At 39.0% G+C, this 24,703-nt stretch overlaps 1 protein-coding gene across 2 annotated transcripts in view; it reads left to right on the top strand.

Annotated features, from left to right (window-relative positions):
• Positions 1–24,703, top strand: part of plxna1a (plexin A1a) — a 263,334-nt gene that overhangs the window by 189,461 nt on the left and 49,170 nt on the right. For both annotated transcript variants that reach the window (XM_020704420.3, XM_078949962.1), the window contains 5 exons: positions 2,801–2,897; positions 8,970–9,193; positions 19,356–19,507; positions 20,220–20,340; positions 21,938–22,074. In XM_020704420.3, the coding sequence (XP_020560079.1) occupies positions 2,801–2,897; positions 8,970–9,193; positions 19,356–19,507; positions 20,220–20,340; positions 21,938–22,074 (731 nt within the window). The remainder of the gene's footprint in view (positions 1–2,800; positions 2,898–8,969; positions 9,194–19,355; positions 19,508–20,219; positions 20,341–21,937; positions 22,075–24,703) is intronic.

Genomic DNA, 24,703 nt, shown 5'->3' with positions numbered 1-24,703 from the left:
ACGTGCAGTTGAGCAGCTGTGGAGAAAACTGACATGAATATTTATTTTTAGCTATTAAATGAAACGGAATCTTTCTTCAGTAAAGCTGTAGGTCTTGCAGCAGGAATGTTTTTTTGGTGAATTAATGCTTTTAGTAAATAGCATTTTGCTTCCTAAACAACCTTAAATGGCGGCAACCAATGTGGCTAAAATGAACTGAAGTGGTGATCTGGAAACTCCACCGAAAGTGTCAGAAAACCTCTCATTGCTACCAAATTTTCTTTTAGTCATGTTGACGAGCAGATCACTGAACTCATTTTATTTTTGGACGTTTTTTTATGCGCAAGACCTTGTTAGCTCCACCTTGAAAGTCCTGATTCTGTGGTTTTAGCATCAAATCTCTCTATTGTTGCTTCTGCCTCTTTCCAATGTTGTCCACATTAAAGCAGCGTTTAACTGTTCCTCCCACAGGAAGTGAGTTAGACGGCGGGGTGATGCTGAGTGTGACCGGGTGTCACCGTGTGGTTGTGCTGGCATTTGGAACCATGTGACAGTATGAATAAACTATGATGTGGTGAGGAGGAACAGACAAGAGAACAAGCTCAACCAGTGTTTTGGTGGACAAGTGGAAGCCCTTAAAGTTTAATGGAGGGGCTCACCACGGAGGGTGCTGGGGTCTTGTGGTTTCACTGGGGTGCCATGCACTCGGCTTTAGCTGCTGGGATGCAATAGAGATGCTAATAAAGTGGAGGGTCAAGCGTGATGTGATGAGGCGGGGTCCCTGTGCTGCAGTGGGCAGAGAGTCCACTCCTTCAGCCGCGCTTTTGTGATGAGTGTTTTAGTCTAATCCCACTTCATGACCCTCTGAAATCCTTTGGTTTTATCAGTTGAGGTCATCTCATGTCCTTAACATCTCAGCAGAGGTCCAGGCTGCTCACAGTTGTTCCTCTGTGGCCCTGACAATGACTTCTTCTTCACACACCTCCTTCTTTCTGTCCTTTCTCTTCAGCTTTTCCTTTAGGTCCTCTGTTTCTCTGCAGGGCTCATGCCAAACTGGGGCCAGTCCAAAAGATTTCCAGACTTTGGAAGGGTGGCAGATGAGAACCGCTGCTCCGCCCAACTCAGAGTGTTGTGCAACAAGCAGTGGAAATAAACCCGCTGGGCACACTCTTCAGATCCAACAAATGAAATTTACCTTCAATACCTATTGATCTGTGGTATTTAGCAAGATCTGTAAAGACTGTTTTTTTCCCTAAAACATGACTTTTCCAAAATGAAGGAATTCCTTCTTCCTAGCATGGACACGGCACGTATTTTGGCAAACGCTAGAGTGCTCACAGCCCATCTGCATCTTACTTAAGATTGTATTGAGGATGTCTTCATCTTTGTCAATTATAATACTAATATTGACTCAAATGTGGGACATGAGTGGGGGAGGCTCCCCACCTAGCCCCCCTCCTTCCTGTAGCTCCACCCCTATCCAAATGTCCTGAATGTTAACAAATGACAATTTGACATTTTCTTCGACCGTTTTTTGGACTGTTTTGTGTCAACAGGTAGTTTGTGGGAAAATGTTTTTCTCTTGAATTCTCTGATAAACTTAAATATTTACTGAATCTTCACAAATTCAAGGCTCACTGTATATGATGCAACATAGCTGCCCAGATCATAACGGTGCCTCCAGCAGAGACAGTCTTGTTTTTCTAGAATGTCTTAGTTCTGCATCTGGGATGTCGCCTATAGCTGTTCCCTTTGGTGACTAGAGGTTTTTCTGTGCTCCTTGTTTGCTGTTCTGTTTATCCCTTTCTTCAATTTTGTCATAAATTTTCTCACAGCCTCATTCAAAAAGGATGCAAAAATAAAACCTCAACTATCCCGCGAACCTTAAAATTCAGAATAATATAGTCATTGCTTTTTAATGGCCTTAAATGTTTCCTTTTCGCATATGGCAGCAATTATTTAGCTTTTTTTTCCAATAAACTCTAAGGATATAGAACCCTCAAAGCCTTACTTTCTGGGGAATATGAAGGACTCGATGCTCGACTTTTGCAAACAAACAAAATGCGAACAGATGGCTAACATTAGGTTCTATTATACTTTCATCTGGAAGAATTTGCTTTTCCTACATTTTTGGGGAATCGATTTACCTTCAGAACGTGCAAATGCAAAACAAGTGCATGTAAATGTTGAGATTTATACACTTTGCATCAATTTTGGCAAAGATTTGACAAATATTGTATGATAGGGATGTGCAAACGTGTGTGTGGGTGCTTCTGTGCTTCCTTTTTTCCACTCCTCATACGGGATGGTCAAGCCTTGTCTACCAAATCCAGTGTGTCAGTGAGCAAATTGAAAATGCCAATTTCACTTAACTCTGCTTCCCATCTTATCTTTCCCAAACCCTTATCCCACCACTTAGCTTATGTTTAAATGAAAAAGGTCCTTTCAGACAGGTCACTGTGCGATTTCTGGCTCCATACACTTCCCTGACTATCTCTACACCTCCTATTCACTTTCTTTTTCCTCTCTCCTCATCCATCTCCCTATTTTGATCTTGTCAACTATCCCACTCCCTCTGACTCTCCTCATTCCAGTTCCCATTTCTCCATGGCTATTCGACTGTAACCCATCTTCGCTGTGTGTATCTACGAAATGTGTCTGTTTAGGTGGATTTATGCATCAAGTGTTCTTGAGCTGTATCACTGTTTGCAATCACAAATTGTGGCTGAATCACTATGCAAATGCGAACCGTATCTCAGCCGATATCCAGTCTGAATGGAAAATCTCTCACGCTCCTCACGTCTCTGTTTCCCTGCTGCAGTACGACTACGAGGGCAGTGACATCAGTGACCTCCCGGTTGACCTTTCTGTGGTGTGGAACGGCAACTTTGTCATCGACAACCCCTTCAACATTCAAGGTAGAACTTTTCCCCTTTCTCAACTTCTCCTGGCAGCAGAAACAGAAGCACATTTCTCCCCTTTTTTATAAAAAGCCCTGTCGTTTTGACAACTGTCAGGAAGAAAGTAGAAAATGTACCGAACCACTATGCTTGTCGCATGGATAAAGGAGGGCAACGGCGACTGATTGATGGATGGTCATAATAGCAAACAAACATCCAACACAGAAATTAATAGGGATTGATGTCGGACAGGAAGCCAAACAAATGGGGAAAGCAACGGGCAGAAGAAAAAGGAAGAGCAGGGGCTGGATGACAGCTTGATAAATGCACTCTGTAATGGCGGGGGTAGATGTGAATGAAGGGACTGATAAAGAAAAACAGAAAGCGACACAGAGGGATGGTATTTATTATTTTAAATCAGTATTTGTGCATGAAGTGGAAAACAATTACCTATTCTAAATTCTTCATCAAGTGTAATATATTGGGAGGTGGAGGCTAATGATTTTAGACGTTCCATTACACGAGATAATGCGAGGCTTGCTCTTGTGTGTCATACAGGCCTGTTTCCTCTAAACACATGCAGAGTCCGATTAACCAACCATTTTGGATCTGTTAGCCTCGGCTGCTTCTCTGTTCTTTTTGATTTTCATCCTAAAATTGCCCACAGTCTCTTAGCGTTTCACAGATTTCTTATGTGCAGTTTATTCTGCGTCAGGCCTCTTTTGACTTCTTTAAAATGCTTTATCAGTAAAGTGCAGGTTCAGTGTAAACATTTTATTACTGGGTTTCAATCGTCTAAACTCTAATACAAAATAACCAACTACTAGCTGTGTGATGTATAGCACAAGAGTCAGCTTAACACCCTACTTCTAGAATGGCTCAGGCAGTAGTTGTTAGCATCCCACTGAAGTATAGATAAAGTCTGCTCCATCCAAGCTTCCATGTCTATCAAGCCATGGCAGCCGCTACAGTATGAACTCCACAGCAGAATAGTCCTAATCAAACGGAAGTTTAAAAAAAAACAAAAAACAACTTCTGGAAGTTTAACCCTTGCAAAGGATGTGGAAGCTGACTATAAAACCAACAGCTGGTTCATGAGTGTAGGAGCTGTTCCACTGAGTTCTCAGGGCTTGGGACCAGTTCAAGAAACAAAATAAAGAAAATTTGGAGGAAAGCCTGCAGCAGACTGTTGAGGAGACTCTTCCGGTTGGCTTGAGGGTTGTTCAATAACCCTCCAAAAAAGTGGAAGAGGTGGTCAAGGTTGCCTCCACATCCAAACCCCAAAAGAACAACAGATAAGAGATGAATGGACAGACAAACTGCAGGATGGTGAGTGCGGGCGGGTCTCTGACAAACAGGGTCAAGACAAAAGAACAAACAAAACAGCGTTAAATATGTGGACATATTATGCTGATGACATGATGTTGTTCACTCATCACAAAACCAACCCCAAAAGATTCATGCAAAACTAAAAGGAATATAAAAGTATAAATGTGTGGCAATGTGAATAATATCTTATTTTTGTGTCACAGCAAAAGATAAATGAATAAAAGGAATTTATTGTCATAAAGCAATAAAAAGTTGAAGGCATTTTTAGTAAAATTTTGCAAATTATTGACACAGAAAAAATCTTGCTTTTTTTTAATCTCGCCAGTTTGTTCTAGAAATGACAAAACTGTCCAACATGTAGATTAGGAAAAGCTTTTTATAAAAGTGATGAGCAGGTCTCATCAAAGGGTTTTGGTTTAATCCAAGCTCTAAGTAATGCAGAAGGTGACCCTGGAGAGGAAAACAACCGGTCAATGGAAGAGTATGTTCCTATAGGAACAAAGAATCAAGTAGAATCAGACTGGGCGACCAGTAAGTGAAATGTACACAGTCTTAGCTCGTGTCGCAATCCGTAGTAGAAGTCTAGTGGTACTCTGCAGATTCTCATCGAATAACCAAACTGAAACAATGACCAAGAAAAGGAGATTTTAAAATGAAGCAGAGAAGACACGTCTGAGGGAAACATGGCAAACTGTTCTTCCTCCTAAATCTAGAGATATGGGCTTGGTACCACAGTCGTCACATCAACGTGGAGTGAGCCTGCTTTGACTTTGAATCCGAGTTTAAGCCTTCGGCATCCACAGATGCTCTTCAGAGACAGACGTTCCACACAGGTGTCAGATGGATTGTACAGAGGAACAATCCCATCAGCTCTCCACAGAAAATCTTCATTTCGCTAAACCCTTTCAGCATATCCATTGTGATTACACAAATGCAATGCAACGCTCATTGTTAAAGGTCTAATACCTTTTAAAAAAACACCTTATGAAACTGTCCCCACTCACACAAATCTCATAAAGACCTTCTCCTCCTTTTCTCTCCATCTTCCATTAATCCCTCATCGCTTCATCCCCGCCTTCTTCTCTCTGAATTGGAGCCGCATTATCCGTCTAAGGCAGAGCGGCTCGGCCCGGCTTTGCCCCGGTGAAAAGTGGAGATGTTAATGTTAATTAAATCATTCATTTGGTTCAGATTAATTAGCGTCTCGCTACTTTTAAGCTGAGGCGTAGCTAATCAGATTAGGCCGAACAGAGGGCCGAGTCAGGCAGATGGAACTGAGAGAGGCTGGCTTTGAAGTCCAGCTGCCTCCTGTCTGCAGGAGGACGGGAGCAGACTCTGCTCCCGTCCTCCTTCTTCTGTCTGCAGGAGGACAAGGAGGACGAAAGCAGAGTCTGCTCCTATACGTCTTCCCACCGTCTCTTTTAGTTGAGAGACGCAAACAAACCCGCCTGCAGGTGTTGGCAGCTCAGCATCAACTGAGATCATTATGAAACTGATTAAAAGAAAAAAAACGAGTCTTTCACTCCTACTCTTTGCTTTCCTTTTTACAAGTGGATCTCCTCCCTTTCTTCGTCTCCCGTCTTGCTTTTTCTCTCTTTTTTTTTGGCTCCGTTTCTCTGATCCTTTCAGCCTCGCGGGCCCACATCATCTTTGAATTCACAACAATCCCTGTTGCTATTTTGTTAACCAGCACAGCTGAAATGTATCACTCCGCTCCTCTCCGGTTCCTTTCATCTGCCTTTCCTTGTGCTTCTCAGGTGTTTGGGTTTCTATTGATTTAATTAACATTTTTTTATTTATTTGTTTTTTACCTTTGACTTTTCCCTCTCTGCAGACGTGAGCTTTTATTCTTTTTTTATTTTTTATTTTTTTTGCAAGAATAAATTAACAATTCCCTGTTGGCAATAGAAAGCATTACCTGTTGAATTAATTTTTGCTATCTCCCTCCAGTCTCTTTTATTCTTCTTAAAGTTATCAGAGAAAACAGAATTTTCTCATTGTCGGAACCTCGCAGTGCCAATAATAATCACCTGCTGAAGGTTTTAGGTTTTATGTGAGTGATTAATATTCATTTATGCCATTCTGCTTCCCCTCAGGCCCTCCAAATTTCATTTTTCTCTCCAAGTTTGACTTTCTTCCAAATGAATGAGCCAAAACAAACTCTGTCAATCAGTTGTTTAAAGGTTAAAATTGAAATGTTCTTCCAATTTTAAACAGTTTTTATTTATTTAATAAATTCAATTATTAGGATTACAAATCCTGAAATATTAAATCTATAATTCATTATATTTTTAACTTAATATCTAGAAAATTCAACAAGTAAATGGTGCTTTTATCCCTGATGTTCTGGATACAGTTCATTTTTCTAAATGAAAATGTTACACCCTAATATTAAAATGTTTAAAAAGATCTAAAGCAAATTGGAAAATGTTACAAAATTTTCTCCACAGACTTAAACAATCTGAGTTATTCCAGACAGTGCTAGAAAAAGTTCATTTTTGAAATTTCAGAAACATTTTTTTTCTAACAAATCAAAATTTTGCATGCAGATGAAAATGAAGTACAACAAATTGAAGCCCCAGGTGCATTCTTCTTTGAATGAAAAATAATAATAATAGGCAGCACTGCACCCCCCTTAGTACACACACCCCTCCCCCTTCAATATATACATTCAAACATAAACACACACACATGCACACAAACACCCTCTCAAACACCCATACACGCACACACATTTTACAAGGAAGGTGGGACCTGGGTCCATCTGTCCCCTACCCCTTCCCTGGTGGGGGGTGCGGGCCCCTTGGCGATGGCGGCCGTGTCCCTTGGGTGCCGTCTCCCTGGGCCCGGCGGTGCTCTCTCCGCACGGTGGGGGGGTTCATATTACACCTGAGCCGGGGGTGTTCGTGTCCCTGGGGGGTGGGTCCTGGTCCTTGCCCCTGGGCGCTGGGCCCCGCCAAACTTCCAACATGGCCGAGCATGGTCGGGCCATATTTATAACATCCCTTGTGGGCCGCCCTTTTTTCCCCGGGGTTCCCCCCTCCTGGGCGGGGGCGGCGGGCCCCTGCCTTGCTCCTACCTGGACCAACCGTGGGCCGGGTGGGTGGCTGCCTGGAGTGCGGAGCGGGTCTCCCTTGGGGGGTCCTGGCTCGTACCTGGGGTCGGGGCGGGGGGATGCCCGGAACTCCTGGGTGGTGGTGGGGTGCTCGTCTGGGGCTGTGGGCGTCCCTCTCCGGTGGGGCCCTGCGTTGGGCTCTTCCGGCGCGGCGGGGGGCTGCTTTCCTGGCTGGGCTGGGGCGGCGCTCTCTTTCCCTCTGCGCCTCCCTGCTCTCTGGCTCTGGGGGCCTCGCGGCGGTCCGGCTGGCCCTGGCCTGGGTGGCGGTCTTGGTCGCCCGGGGGGCGGTTGTTCCCTGCCTGTTCCCGTGTGGCGTTGGGGGAATTCCGGCTGCCGCTGCTGCTGCGGCGGGGGTATGGGTGTGGGGGTGGCTGGGCGCTCCTCCTCCTTCTTTTCACATTCCACCATCCATTTTAGAAGAACATAAACACTCACCTGAGCACAGGTGTTAGCTCACCTTTGCACTAATAGTTTGCATGATTGAATGAATGAAAGATTTCACACTAGTTGGTTTAAAGGCATAGGTATGCGTTCGTGAACACTATCTGTTTTGTGTGCATGTTGACATGTGGACATTTTTGCGGCTAGCAGGTGTGTTGATAATATTTGAGTGTGTGTGAACAGGCCCCGCCCTTTTTGTACTACATTTGAACCGTACCGTAACGATAAACAACCAGTAAACCTGTCTGCTCTATGCTGCTTCATGGTCTTACCCCCCTTCCCCTCCTATTATCACCCTCCTACCCCCCCCTCTCTCTAACGTCCCTCTCTCTTCTTCCCCTCTTTCCTTTTCCGTCCGGTCCAACACCAAAGATTTTCAAACATGATTGAAATTAATAAATTTTGGCCTCAATTACAAAAGGGGTTTATTCAGACATACCTTTGGTTTGTCTGAAGATGAATAACCCCTCTTGTTAAAATAAAATATGTCCAACACAAGAGGCCCTCAGCTCTCATCTGTTTGCCTAGCTGTTGGACAGGACAAGTTAAAAAAAAAAAAAAAAAAAAAATAATAGGCAGCACTAACTCAGACTAAGGCTTCATTACAATAAGGCACATTATTATTGTTCCAATTTCTTTTTTCTAGTTTTTTGTCTTTTCTTTCTGAGAAAAGTTTTATAGTTTTTTATACAAAACATCTTCAAATTCATTTTATAGCCGGGTTTTTGACATTGTACGTTTAATGTGTTTTTTTTCTTTTGCTTTTGTGTAATTTTTTTGATATGTGATTTATTTTATTATAATTACTGCCTGGAAATTCTTCTTCTGTGTTGCTGTCAGTAGCAAATTCTGGGACACACACCTACAGCGCCCTCTAGTGGCTATTGCTATTAACGTTTTTTAAAATCACAAAAAAGTTTCATCTGAGTAGAAAACGCACAAACTATCAAAGAACTAGGACTTAAACTCTGAATGAAAACACTTTTAACCTGTTTTGTTGTTTCTAATGTTTTCAGCTTTTTGACATATGGCGCCTTGTTCGACTGTGGTCATGATCAGGCGCCATAATATATGATTTTCTTTTCTTTGCAGTGTAGTTCATAAATTTGTTTGCATTTTATCCTCCAGTGAAATCAACTTGTAGAAACATGGAAATGATGACTCAGCTCAGATTTGTCTCCTCTTCGTCTTCTTCTTTTGCCCAGCTCACCTTTACAAGTGCAGAGCGTTGCGGGACAGCTGCGGGATGTGCTTGAAGGCCGACCCGCGCTTTGAATGTGGCTGGTGCATTCAAGACAAGAAGTGCTCCTTAAGACAGGAGTGCACCAGCGGAGGAAACTCCCATCAGCCACTGCAGTTGGCTGAAGGAGCAGGATGGATGCACGCCACATCGGGAAACAGCCGCTGCACCCACCCAAAAATCACCAAGGTAAGCCGCAGACACCAACAGAAGCATAAACTTGACCCCATGTTTGATAAAAAGGTGTTTAAGCCCAGATGAAAGAACAGTCAAGTGTCATGAAGTTGTTTTTTTCGGATCTACAAGCTTTAAGTCAGTCTTGCCTGTCAATTATGACATATTTTACAAAATAAAGTGCAGTTCCACTCTTTTGTTGCACAGAAACTTACATGTCTGTTATGCGGTTATATTATGTAAAAAACATTATCTGGAATGTTGTTAAAAAAAACAAGGTTTTTTAGCAAGTATATGCCTTTATACACAAAAAAATACAAAAACAACAAACGTTTTTTTTTCAAGAATAGTTAAAAAGCTTTTTTTTTTATTATTATTATTACTTAAGAGAACGGTTATAAGTGGTGGAATTATATAGGCATTCTTGCTAAAAGAGGCCCATTGGAATGAGACAAGAATTCTCAAAATTCAAATTTTCTTTAAATAAACAAAAAGAAAAAAATCTTTCATTGAGGTCCGATTATGTTTGCTTTTTTTTTTTTTTCATTCATTCATTCATTCATTCTATTTTAACAAAACAGAAAATAAGACTATTTTTTTTTCTAAAACAAGTCTTTTTACTTAGTTAGGATTCAATTTTCTGTTGTTAATTTAGCATTAAACTAAAAAAAAATTTGCAAAAACTATTTGCCAGTAGAATGCCAGTAACAGTGTAGGAACATCAACTGATAATTATATATATATGTACCAAATTTTACTTCCATATGTTTAATGTTTTTTTCCCGCATATTATTATCATGAAGTGTATGTTTACAAATAATTATTTTTCACCTATGTTAATATTTACCTTCATTTCTAACAAAACGATGTGTTTCTGTTTCATAGATCTTTTTGAAGTTGTTGATAGAATAAAATGCTTAAATGTTTTGTTTGTCACCATGGCAACTAATGGCTCAATTCACTCACTGATACATTTGCACACAAAAAAAGTTTTTTACTCTTTGTTTCTTCCTGCATGTTATTTTTCTTCCTTTTTTTAAACATTGCTGATTGTACATATGTTTTTAACTGAGATATTTTGAATCCTCCTTTTTTGATCAACACAATTTCTATTTTCTTGTCCGATTGGTATCAAATCCCACACACCATTCATTCTAAACAGAAAGATTATTGTAAAAGCAGAATTTTTTTAAAATAGTTTTTCATCACTCTATTTAAACTATTGTTTTTTTTTCTGCAAATTAAAAGCAAACTATGATGCGGACGTCATGGTGACGCGCAGAAAACTCTGCATTCACATTCCCAGCTGCTCTCCTTCACTGTAAACTTTCTCATGGGATTGAAGTCTAAAATCACCTGCAAAGATGAGTTGCACCGTTTCTTTGAAAACCAAATTCGTCTCGCCACCTCCTGAAGACCGTAGTGTCACCTGTGAAGATCTAAGGCTTGTAAATCTCGATGGGGTGTTGCGTCAGCCGCCTTTGTTCGAGTCCCAGTGGTCACAGAAAGCCCTACGTGTCCTGAACTCACAATGAAAGCGGCTCTATTTTAATGTGCTGCTATTAAAACACTCTCATGTTGGGACCTTGTGCCTGCCCTTGGCACAGATTACACTCCGTTACATCAAACTGCTGCTCTGGAGACAGACGCACCAAGACGTTTGTTTGGTTTTGATTCCATTTTTTTAGCTTGGCTTTTTAGTTGTGTGCATGACCTGCAGGTGCTGAATCCATTGAAGTCTCTTTAGATGTATTTATCTTTCCCTTTTTTTCACTTGCTTTGTCTTTAGCCACTCTTAGCATGTTTAAACCAAAAGTTACAGACCAAAGGAAAAGTTTCACCTTTTTTTTTCTGGAGTCTTTTAAAAGCTTTTAGAACCTGACCATGCTTGTAGCGTTATTGACATGACTCCCCGTTTGCCAGAGCAAAGGGGGTTTAAATGACTGTTGTCAACAAAGTGCATGCTGCCTTCGCAAGGACATTTGCAATAAATGTTGGTGGAGATTGTCAATTTTCCACTGTGACTCCAGTCAGGAAGTTTAGAAAAATGTGAGGCAACTTTTGGTGGGAAATTGAAACCTGATTGGGACTGATTGAAGAAGTTGGTGTCACAGATAGATTTTGATATCATTTCCACAAGTCAAAACTGCAACGCATATGAAGCAATCATGTGAAGGATTTGAAAGGATTCAAATCGCATTTGATTGTGTTCAAGTGACAACTGACATTAATTTGTATTTTTTTTATCTTTCCCCATCAAACCCAGTGAGGTTCAAACTTAAACTACATTTTGTGTCGACTTATAAAAAGTCACTGATTTTAATCTAAAGCTTTAAACTAACAGGAACACAATACAGTTAAGCTAGAGTTTCAATCAAACAAGTACAGAATAGTTAGAATGACCACTAACGTGTATTTTTCTACTGTTTCAAGTTGGGGGCCATTGTAGAGATTTGTTAATTTTAAAATTTGTAGAAGAAGAAGTTTTGATTTGTCAGTTTGCATAAACATTATATACAATATTTTAAGTAATTTTTAAGCTTTTGTCAATAATATTGAATTAACTTGATTGGTTTATTTTTCCTTTTTTACTGTTAAAATATAAAAGGGGGGGTAAATAATACAAATGTGCGTTTTATCTGTACATTTTTGTTAATACATTGTACTATTTTTATTTATTGTACATTGAGTTGTTCTGTTTTTATTTAATATAAGCAACAAAAGATGCTAGTTTATTTATTATTATTTTATCTTAAAAAGTAAAAGTAATGCTGTTGTAATGGTAAACGCACTGAGCCATGAAGATCCCTTTTTTTCTTTGTTGTTTTGGTTTTGTAACACTCGATAAACCAATTACAGTCTACGTTAAATAAAGGAACTCTTTTTGCACAAAAATAATCATTTTTATTTAAAATTCACCTATTTTATTACATCCGATGTTTATTTTTTGATACACAAATGTTTAGAAATGTTGCCTGTGCAGCAGAAAATCTTTAATTTTGTTCATACATAATCCATCATAAAATAAACGATTTATTCTGGTCTAGTTTGCCCCTTGAGGATGGTTTGATTGGGAATAAATCCACACACAATGGGTCAGTGTGACTGTGTGGTTGAAAGATCTGCCAGCACAGGTCAATGATGCAAAAGACCCGGAATGTCAGGAAAAATGTTTCTGACAGGGATCACCTTTACCTCTCCATCGGACACTTTAACACTGTAACATATATGTGTGTATATATATATATATATATATATATATATATATATGTGTGTGTGTGTGTGTTACAGTTACAGCAAGTTAAAAAGGAAGTTATGACGATAAAAATAATGCTTTGCACAATAATATTATGAGAAACTTTAATGTCATTTTTCATATAAACCAGGACAAAACATTTTCCATCTGTAATTAATTATTTCAGATGTTTTTCCTTTTTGATTTTTAGTTTTTTGTTTGTCTGTCTTTTTAGAAGACACTTCTATCAAAGCTCACATTCAGTATAGAGGACAATGTTCAGAGAAAAAAAATAATTTAAGGTTCAAAACAGTCCATAAAAAATGTGTGATGGTTGATTAAGATGAATAAATAAGTTTTAAAAGAATATTTATCTATTGGCTTTACAGGATACATTTATAATCTTATATCAAATCGTATCATTTAGATTGATTTATTGTAATCTAACCTTCAATAGGTGACAGGAGTGAAATACATAAATAAATAAATACCTGAACTCTTAAGTTCATTTCTCTCTTTGTGACAATTCGTCACTTCATAGTGGACCAAAACATGATTTGGAGATGAATTCACACAGAGGCACACATCTGCACAGACAATATAGCATTTCATATAAAAAAAAATCTATAAAAAAATAAAAGAAAAATGTATGTTAATGACATATTATTTTTAAATTGACATAATTGACTCAAAAGCTAAATCACACAAATACACCTTGAGGGACACTGCTTCTGATTTGAAACTTCCTTTACTTCCTGTTACTGTAATGAACTTTCAATAGTGTAGTTTTTAAATGTTAAAGAACCGTTAATGTGATCCAGGAATGACTTTAGTTTGTGAATTAAGACTTGTTTTGATAATTGCATAACTGACAAACACACTGACACATATTCTCAAATACACAGAGACACTCACACTCAAAGGTGAGGTTTATCATAAAAACAAACATAAAATCTTTCAATCTCCGCTACAATATCTCTTCTGTATTTCTGTCCCCCAAAAAGAAACAACAACAAAAAAAGTCACTTTTTTTTACAGTGTTTAAAACCATGTTAAGGCAATGAAAGTTTGACTTTGATTTTATGATCAAAACAATAGACACGATGACGAAAGTTCCTCCATCCTGTTCGGGCTCATCCTAATGGCTGAAGCGCCGGGCGTACAAAGACAGTACTGTTTTGTACTTATGAAAGCTACTTGCTGTTCTTGTGCAGTTGTTCTCGTTAGTGTTTAAAGTCAGATTTTCCTTGCCTAATCTGCCCAGGGCTGCTGCTCAGCTGTGAGGCATCTGTACCTTTCTCACTTGTTGTGTGTTTGGATTTTGTGGATTCGTGTCAAATCACTTCAACACGACTGCAAAGCCACCTGAGTTCCCATTTCACCCACTGGCATCGATGAATTCCCATAGGCTCTGTGAAATTACGCTTTTTTCTTTTGTAGTGCCAGACTTTTGCATTGTAAGACTTCCTGAGCTCATAGAAGACATGCATACACCACAGGAAATGTGTAGAGGTAATAATCACTGCAAACTACTGAGCTAAAACAACCTGGCTCTGGATTCTGAGTTTCGGTGGTTATGATTGGCTGCAGAACAGGAAGTGGCTTCCTCATGTTGTGTATCAGAGGTAAAGTTGCTTAATTCAGTGTTTTTCCAGAGATATATTTATATTTAGTGGGAATTTAAGTTCACAGCTCCTCAACAAATGGTTGGACTCAGCAGGTTTTTAGGGACTGTTTAAATTTGCAGTTCTCTAGAACTCATTATACTGGGCTCACTTCCCTTACATAGTGTAACATCAACTCAGCCATTAAGAGTGTCTGTTCTGGTGTTGGTAATTTATGACACAAGATCAGAAAATTGTCCAGACAACCTAAACTACTTCGATGGCATTTTATTTGTATTTTTTTTCTTCTGGTTTTTGCATTGCAAAACCCAGAGTCCATCACTTGTTAGTCTTATTAAAGCATTTACTAGAGGCGCGGAAACTCAGCACATCCTTTTTTTTTTTTTTTTGCTGTTTGGCAATGTAGAGTCAAGTCCTGGTCCTACTGAGCACTGAACTACGGTGGAATCAAAGCAATGCTTCATAAAAGTATCCAAAAATGTTTTTGACGTTGTTTTCAAGTTAAAACTTAAAGACCCGTGTGCTTCTGTGGAGGCGATCGGCTGAGCTGCAGCTCATCTGATGACCTTCAAACTGAATCCTATTACATTTAAAGCTTTAAAAAGACAATGGCAGCAACAGTTGGTGGTTTGATTTCCTTTTAACTAAGAGCTATCATTCTGTCCCAGTGGTCCTGTGCTTAACTATCTTTTTACCCAGTTTGCAACAGTTGACTTCAAAGTTTGATTCTTACAATCCTCCTCTGGTTTTCTGGATTTCTTTGTGTGGTCGACTTATGGTGTGCAGCTCTATTTTGCCTGGATGTCTGAATTGTTGTTCCCATTTAAAATCCTTCTTTAAAGAGCCACTCCATTAAAAATGGTGTTTTTGGTGTTTTGAGTATGTTCTTGTGGCATTTTTCTGATAATGGAGGACATAAATAAATAAAATTAAGCTTAAAATTGGGTTTCCGTGTTTCTTTATTTTAGGAGCAGATGAAAAAATGCAATTGGAAAAAGCTTGTAGCTGTGATTGGTGGGCCACAAGCTCCCTGCTCCGCCCCATTCTGATGCATCCACTTGCAGACAAATAGATCCATGAACGTCTTTGTTTTCCTCGTCTGACCTGGAATCTGGATTAGAACTTTTCGGCTGGATATCTCCAAGATTGGTTGCCTTTTTTGTTGCAGTGGTGATGTTAGGTTGGGGGTTTGAGGGGCTGTATGCTAGCGGAAGGGAGTGTAAACAAAAGGATGATGGGAAAGGGGAGCAGACCTACTCTGCACCAGTAATCCGGCCAAAGTTCAGAAAATTACACTTTTTTCTTTTACATTTAGGCTTAAAGCAGTATTATCATAATCAAAAGACCCCTGGGAACACTTTGAAAAAACATGATTGGATTGGAAGTTTTAGTAGTTTTTGGCTTTATAAATTCTGTAAATCCCTTTTACCTGTGTAGACACTGACTCACATCTTCTTGGAACCTGACAAACTCAAATCTCTCCCTGTTCTTTCATCAAAGCTGGGAACCAGACATTGAAGCTTAGGATGCACAACTTTGAGCTGCGATGCAAACCAAGTCTTTGGCATATTAAGGCAGTGAGGTTAGATTTATACTTGAACTTTGACCAATTAAAAAAAAAATAATAATAATCCCAGTTTTCTTTGGAAGATATCAAAAGTATTAGGCATGGTGTTTTGCCGAATGGATTCTATGTAATGTCCATATAATGCTGCTGTTGTCTATATCCAGAAGTCTTAAAAATAATCTTTTGATAACAAAAAAAATCGTGATCTGGTTTTATTTCATCCTACAGGTTCTGCATAAGGTGTCTTAAAGCATTTTGATCTGTTGTTCATCATGCGTGCATGCGGTGTGATAGTATGTCTCCCTAAGTCCACCCACTAACCTCAGATAATGTCAGTAATCTCTTTAACAGCACTCTTATGTCTGTGTCTGTGCTGCCTCTCTGTCGGGGGCTCTGCCAGTGTTTATATCCCCGGGCTTGGTGGCTTGCTGATGTTGTGTTTTGTGGTTTCATAGAGTCATTCTTCCAAAACCATCTAAAGCCCCATTTCCACACCAGGACATCTGTTATCCATATCCTACCCTAGAGCTTGATGGCTACTCATTCTGGTCAGTGTTCAACGGCTATTGTGTTTGTGGAACCAAAGTGCTGAAACTCTGCTGGCGCCTGAGGTTCCAACGTCAGATGGTTTCCAAGTAGTCGCCCCCTATTATCCACGGCTGCCTTCTGTCTGCCTGCTTTCAGTGTTGTCATTCATGTCACTCTCACTTCTGTGTTGACTTAATGATTGTTTCTCAGGGGTGAATGTAAATAATCGGCTTTTTTACCTCAAGATACAACAGAGCTCGTAATCATCAATCCCCCAGTTGTTCCTTTGGTTATTTCTCTTAAACCCATAGCAGGTATTTAGTTACTAACTTCTTATTGATTGACTGGAGGTGTGTTTTTGTATGCACGTCTCTTTCGTAATGCTGCCAAAAGTATTGATTTCTTTATTCTGTTTCAACACAGGCTTTGGCTTCAAAAATGTGATTTTTCTGCCTTTTCATTCTTTGGTCGCTGGTTGGCAAGAAATTGAATCAAATTTAATAGGATTAACTACCCATATGTGTATTTTTATGTGATTAAAGAGTGTTTAAAATGGCATCCAATAGGATTAGTTTGTTTGTTGAAACACAAGATTATCCTCTTTTGATGATGGGTAGTGGCCACATTAAAAAATGGAATTCTTCACCTAAGTCAGTCAAAACAACTTTTTTTTTACTCCGCCACAAATGTCATTTTTTCACAGGAGCAACAAATTCTCTCAAAAGAACAAAACAGAAGAAAAACATTGTATTCACAGAATTACCTGACATGCACTGCCTTTTGTTCTTTATGCTTTTTTTTTATTCTGTGATAAATGAGTCTTGTAAATTTGTATTATTAATGCTTCTTACTCTTGTTTTAATGTGAAGCAAATACATTTATCACTCACTATTCATGCCAATCAGTTATTGTGGTTTTAATTTAATTATGTTAATGTCTTTTTTAAATTACATATATAAAATGTAAATTAATCTGCTTTTTAGATTTTCACAAGTATTGATATATATTAATGTCTTATTGTCAGACTAAAACAAAGGTCTGACGGGACATATCTTATTTTGCTTAAAACCTTCAAAGAGCTTAGACAAAAACATTCTAGAAACACAGATATCTGCTGACTGGAGGATGTCAAAACCACCAAATTTCTCTCCATTGCACTTAAAGCAGAACCTTATTTTTCCACTCAAGTCAACCTATAACTGCAGAACTAAGCATAAAAAAAATAAAAAAATAAAAATGATAGAATATATTACAACACGAAAAAGAACTAAAAAGGGGAGAAGTTCTGACATGTTTAGCTATGAAGCAAATTGGGACTTTTTTGGGATACGTATTATCTGTTGATTAGTTTAGGAATGAACAGGTATTTTAAGTAATAAATGTACTATTCAAAAGTAGCTAAGGAAGAGTTTGAGTCACAATAAATCACGTATAAGCCCATAAAAATGGAAGATGTTGGAGACGACATTACTGATGAACTGGAGGTCATGGTCCATCAGGATTTGGCTAATATTTTAAGGTAGCTTATCAGATCCTGGTGTCCTGGAGTGTTCTCTTCTTTATTCCAATGGTCTTTGACTGTTACGTCATGCAGAGGTTGACGTGATCTGGTAAAACAAAACGATGGGTTCTTGTTTTCTTCCCTTTGGTCACACCATCTCTTATCACTTCATCATGTTTAACAGATTCTCTTCATCAGTGACCCAAAGCTGATTAGGTTTCTGTGGATCTGGTGACTCTGTGAGAGTTTAGCACACAATGAAAGCAAGTTCTAATTGCCTTTAAACAAAATTTAGCTCAATTAAAGTTTATTTAGAAAGCATTCAAGTGTTTTTGAAAGCTAGCAAGACACGAGCACTCAAAAAAAACGTTATTTTCAGAATTGGGTTTTTAAGTGACCATCAGAATGATCCAAAAAGTGTTTGGTGGATTTTGCTGCAATAAACAGAAAAAGGCAGGAGGACCCTTAAGCAGAGCCAAACTTAGTAAGGGGGGCACCTTCAGGACCAATTGGGTTCTAAAAGGACATAAAAGAGAGACGAATGTAGAGATAGAAAAACTGGAACATCTGTAATAAGACAAAAACAAAAGATGGGAATTGGCATTTGATGATGCCAGTTTTAACAGAAGGAAATAACTCAATCATCACAAAGGGTTTATGTAATATTGGTGCCTTCAATAAGAGGCTGAATCATAAATTTGTTTGCATAGCTGTATTTCTTTTTCAAACAGTATATATTGTATGTTAAAGAAACCCCATGTAACAATTCAATAGGCTGGTCCATCTTCATTTTTTTTATTAATTAGGTTAGTTTATTTAGCTTAGTTTTATCAGTTAAATCAAGTTTTGATTGCAAATGTTGGAATTCCAAAGTAAATTAATCATTTTGTTTTTTGGAGGACAATTTGAGTTTATTTTTACCATCACCCTCCCAAGTGCTCTGTATAAAATTATAGTCTTTTTGAGGGAAAGCTCTTTTTCAGATTCTTGCTTTGTATTGCTTGCAATGCTGTAGTAGTGATTCCATACCACTGTACAGCCGCCCCATAGACTTTCCCATGAAGCAGTGTCTGCTCAGCCAAGCACCACAGCAGAGCAGGGCACCGGACTGATTACCCATAATTACCTTGTTAGCGGTAAAGTTTGTGTGTGCACGTTCATTCCTCTGTGTATGTGCATGTTTGTGACAACCACTATCCATCAGTCTCAATATTTGTTTTGTCACAGCACACCTGTCCCTTTAGCGCTCCGTAATCTGGATAGATAAATCACTTTACGGCCCATCAGCACAGCTGAGCATGGTTTTACCGCAGTCCATTCCACAGAAACAGAATTACAAAATTTTAAGTTAGTTCTTTTTACCTCTCTTGTTTCATTGAAAGGTGATTTTTCTTCATTAAAACTTGGTTCTGCAGACGAGGGCGCTTCAGTGCTGGGAGTCTGTGTATTTTCTGGACTGATGTTTATAGTTTTTGTTTCCTGTTCTTTGTATCTTTCCCAGCTGTATGAGTTTTCTTGATCCTAAGGAATTAACGGACATGTAATTTAAATGCAGCCTACATTTTTATTCAGCTACATAAACAAAGGAAAAACCATTTTCAGCAGTCAGCATATGCATCCCTACGGGAAAATATTCTTTTTGCTTGTTTCGTTTGGTCTAGACTACAATGAAAATGAAATGGTCATCAACGTTTCTGATGTCCATTATTTCCCAAATCTAGTTGTTCCCTGAGACGGGGCCCCGCCAAGGGGGCACCAGGCTGACCATCTTGGGCGAAAACCTGGGTCTGGAATTCAGAGACATCCAGATGGGCGTCAGGGTGGGGAAGGTGCCGTGTGTGCCCATTGAGGACGAGTACGTCAGTGCAGAAAGGTAAGCTAAGAAACATCTTGAGCGTCTTTTTGAACGTCCGTTTTTCAGTGGATTTTAAATCACGGATATGGTTTCTGCCACGATTTGTCACTCTTACCTGCTCACAGATACCCAACAAAAGCATCCATGTTGTTTTTTGGGTTTTTGTAAAAGTAGCCGAGAAGAAAGCAACATCAGCTTTTTTTTTTTTTTATGTGTGTGTAAATTCCATCTGTTATTCCTCTCCATTACCCCTTGCATATGCTCTCTCCTTCATTTGTGTCATCCATCCGTCCTAACATTTACTCCTCTGCGGGGTCCTGCAAAGCTGTGTTATTGAGTTCAGGCAGAACAAACAACCTCCCCGAAGCGCAGTTAGTTTGGAAATGATGCATGTTGAGATAGAGGGCGTCTCTGTTCAAATATGGCACAGGCATTGATTGTTCTGCACATTACTTGTGACATCTGTGAACCACTTCCTTGTCAGATTCTTTTATTTGCTTTTTGCTTTCTTTCACCACCCCTGAGATTCCAGACTCGGCTCGCTCCATTGTGTGAGGGACGTTGGTGCAGAGTGCTATTGACACAGAGCTTGCCCCACTGGTGTGACAGACTATTCATACCGCATTAGTGTCAGGAAGAGGAAAATGATGGGAATGTTTTGTCATATTTCAGAGCTTTTTAATTCAACCTGAAGCATGGAGGGTTTCAGGAATCTGTTTTCTGTCTACAGAATAGTGTGTCTGCTGAACGACGCTACCAGCTACAGAGTCCAAGAGGCCCAGGTGGAGGTGTGTGTGAGGGATTGCGTCAACGACTACAGAGCCCTGTCGCCAAGGCCGTTCACCTTTGTGGTGAGGATCTGACCCGCGGGTCTCTTTCACAGAGCCACAGGTTCTCATATCAGTTAAAAAATGCACAAAAGTTGGCACAACTGAGTTTTTGGTGAAATGATAAATTTTATTCCCATAGAAAATGAAAGAAATGACTGTTCCCTTAAAAAAACTGAAAGATGAAAATTGCATTAATCATATTATTAGCCCCTCTCGCTCCTCTTCTTCTGTTAAGGTCCCCCGGCTCGGCTTCTTACCTTGTTGGAAGCCGAGCCTTCAGCTACTCAAATCCCAAACTCAGAGTTCTTTCCCTTCTGACATCCGTAACATTAACTCTCTACCAACCTTCAAACCCAACTCCTAAATTCATTTCTTTAATCTGCTTTTTGACTCTGATTTCACTCTATTTTCTATCAACTGGTGTTTGTTCTGCTTTTATTGTATATTTTTGTAAATTTATTGGCTTTTGCTTTTATGTACAGTATTTTTTGAAAGGTCCTTTCATATAATAGTAATATGTATTGTTATTACCAAATACAATGAGCCAAAAAGTATTTGTCTGTCAGCGATTCTGCAAGATGTCTCTCTAAAAAAAGCTGAGTTTGGTCCGTCGTGTTCATCATAGGTACAATTTAACTTTGAAAGACAGGATGTAGACACATAATCCAGACATCCTGCTGTTTTCATTTTAAAGAATTTCTTTGTATCTTGGTGCATAAAAATGAAATGTTTACCTCCCACAAAGAAGCAATAATTCTTCCAGACGTGTTACATTTTCTACATGAAACTCTTCTTTCCTGCACTGGTTGCCTGCATTTCAATAAATAGAGATCATGAGGAGTGTGAGTAAAGATTTATTAGTGATACAGAAATATGTGCACAAAAACTTAACATAAACTTGGCTGATACATGAATAAACCTAAAGCAGCCTAAACGCCAATGGTGGTTAAGGACCAGACCATGCCAAAGCTCCTGGTGGAGAATGGGGAGCTCAAAAAATGTCCAGAGTGCAGAGAGGGAACCGTTCATAGATTTAAAAGTAAACCGATGATTGTTATTGGCTGAGAAGAAAAGGCTAGCAATTTAGCAATTGGTTCAAACTTGCAGAATGGGTGGCTGAACAATACGTCTATGATAACTGAATACTCAAAGACAGTTTGTTCTTGACACAATCAACTGGAGAAGTCTAATTTCTATATAGTTTAGCCCCTCCCACATTCAAAAAGACAAACTTCTATAATAATATTTCTCAAACTTATTTTAAAAATTAATAAATGTTAATATTGATATTGATATAAGTATACTATATATATATTTACTTAAACAAAAACTATTTGGACTGGTGGCATCACTTCCTGTCTCCAATTTGAAAAGGAATTGTGGGAAATGTTTTCAAGTGTGCAACTTAATTTCTTTGCTGAGTGTGCACCTTTAGCAGGAGTGTGATTACCCAACAGGCTGTTGTAGAAAGCAAAGTATTTGCGTGTTTACTTTGGTATTTGAACGGTGTACAGGAGAGAGGTGGGTGTCGGACATTCAGGCTTCCTGACGCATTTTTGCAAACTTTATGAGGATGCTTGGGTTCTTTTGACACTGATGCCTTTTTTGTCTGGTCCAGACTCCATTCTTCACCCGTATCCAGCCTTCTCAAGGACCCGTCTCAGGAGGAACCCGGGTCACCATTGAGGGAAGCTACCTGAACGCCGGCAGCTATGTGTCTGTCAGCATCGGCCTACAGTCGTGCCATTTCAAGAGGTATAGACCTGCGAACGTAGTTTTCAGCCAATGTACCAAACACAGCAGCAGAAATAAATTAGAACAAAGTGAGGCCAATAAATGGGAAAAAATATGGAAATCATTGAAAGTAAGCAAAACTAATTCCTGTGACAGGGGTGGTATATTCTACCCAACCCCCTCCACAAAAAAACTTTAAGCTTTAAGTGACAAACGAAAGCCGGTTGTCTGCTAAAAACATGGCTCCACTGATGATGTGAAGATGACAACCCAATGTTGAAACAGCTGGAAAAAATTGGAAAATCATCTTTTTATGGCTCAAATATGAAGTAGTTTGGTTCTTTCCTCTTTTTTATATTTAGTCGTGTAGCAGTCACTTTTCTAGAGACAAACCATTAACCCAACCCACTACAGACTCCTACAGAATAAACCAGAGGAGTACAAATAAAAAAGACTACGCACTTGTGGTCAGGTTTAGTGGTGTGCTTTAAATAGCAAATATATTAAAAATGCCGTGTGTTTCACATAACCCAAACTAATTATGGTCACAACTCTGATTAAATATGGATCTTCTCCACACCTTTAAAATAGGCAAAGCTGTAGGATTTGAATGTGTGAGGCTCTTCCTCAGCATCTTTTGTGAAAGGGATTGCATTTTGCCTGAAGGTGTTTTTTCCCCACAGCAGGTGGAGGCGGTCCGGGTGGTCTGACACCGGGAGAAATGTCCTTAACAAAGTCAGCCGTGAAGTATTTAATGGATGGGGTATATAGGCATTCTCACAAGTTTTAGAGTTTGAAATACATCTACAATGTTGGCAGGTGAAAAGTTTTATATCTTAGATTTTAAAAACTTTTTTTTAAAAAAGGCCTTCAGCTGGTTTTAGTGGTGCCCTTGAAGTGGAGCCACATGAGACCAGATCTGAAGAGTTCAGATCTCTGAAAACTGCTGTGAACATTTTTCAGAGCAGTATTTCTGATGAACGTCTGCCGCTCTGCAGGAACTATGTCCTTGAAAACAACGCAGGTTTTTAGATTTTTTTAGCTAAAAACAGCATATTCATAATTAAAAGACCACTGGGAACACCTTGAAAATAGATCAGAAGATGATTGAAGTGGGACTTAAAGAAACCTAAAGTGACACAGATGTAATAAATAAAAAAGCAAAGGGTATGATAAATGATTTTATTCAAATAAATCAGGGAGTTGCTGTGTTATAAGCAAGAGAGAATGTCTTTTTAAATATATATTTAAATTTAAATAATTTTTTTTAAATTTATTTTAAATATGTGTATCAGAAATGAATGTCTGATGCAAAGGCGTAATCTGTTCAACGCAAAGTGGAGGGCGATGCTCCAGCGAAGTCCATTACCATCTGTTATACCATGGGCCTGGTAAATACTCTATTCTGATTGGCTGATTGGCTTTTCTGATTGGCACCTAGCTTAAATGTTCTGCCTGGCTTCTTTAAAACAAACTTTATCTTCATCATCTGGACAAAAACAAGCGGGAAGAGGTGAACTTTCTCTCTGAACTGACGCTTTATTTAACCCATCATGACCATTGGCATAAATATCGCTCTTCTTTCACGGTCGGTGCTGGTGTTGTGCCAAGATACGCTTCCCCTGCCAGAATTAGTTTCCCCTGTCTCTGGCATCATTGATTTGTTTCATAGCACCCATATTTTGCCCCAACAGCAAAAAATGAAGGTGGATGTTTATGATATTCTTTTTTCTGGTGCTTTTGAGAGTTATCGTCATGTTTGCATTGTATTCCACATATACGTAAAACAACAGCTTTTTGTGTAAAAAAAATTTATAATAAAAACGGCTTTTGTTCGGCTAATTAGCAATAAGAACCGCAATTTTTGAAAATAAGTTTGTTATGGAAGTATTTACCAATGGACAATTTATAAATAGTTGTTGCTTCTACTGCAAACTATCAGTGACCTGACAGAATCTGTGCCCTATGTCGTTGTTTTATATAAAATATGTGTGTGTGTATGGGGGGGTGGGGGGTGGGGATTCATATATGACAAACTCCCACTAGCCCCAGAATAACGTTTTCCGTAAACATCCACCTTCCTTCTGTGCTGTTTGTGGCAAATTATAAGTGCTACAAAACAAATCAACGATTCCGGAAGTCGTGTTGCGTCGGACGGCTCACGCTTCCACGGCATGCATTAATCTCTGATAATGCACACTTTGTCCCCCATTATCCCTTACACAATGATCTCATCATTTAGCATTGCTTACTCACTTACCGAAAAAATAAATATTAAATCAATTATTAGTACTTAAACATTGTTATTTTTTATGCTTAAATCATTTTTTTTACAGCAAGCAGACTATTTGATGGACGGTGTGACTTGTAATGATAACCTGCAGCTCGCTCTGCTGCAGCTTCTGTATGAGGACTAACCAGCAGAGGAAAGTGGCATAAACGTTGTGTTCAGTCATCCAAAGCATAATTTCAGAGAAAAAGTTCACCTCCTAGTTGTTTTGGACAGTTAATAAATCTAAAGTTGTTTCACAGCCCACAAGTAGTTTCCTGGATCTTTAATAATAAATATATTAATAATAGATTAATAATAAAATGATAAACAAAACATGTGGTCTGAGTTTCTGTTAATGCGGTTAAGAACTGACTTTTA

The sequence above is a fragment of the Oryzias latipes genome, chromosome 7, assembly GCF_053564925.1.
Source record: "Oryzias latipes strain Hd-rR chromosome 7, Olatipes_Hd-rR_3.1".
Classification (NCBI taxonomy): domain Eukaryota; kingdom Metazoa; phylum Chordata; class Actinopteri; order Beloniformes; family Adrianichthyidae; genus Oryzias; species Oryzias latipes.
Note: the sequence above shows the minus strand (reverse complement) of the source record. Positions and strands in the feature narration are given on the sequence as shown.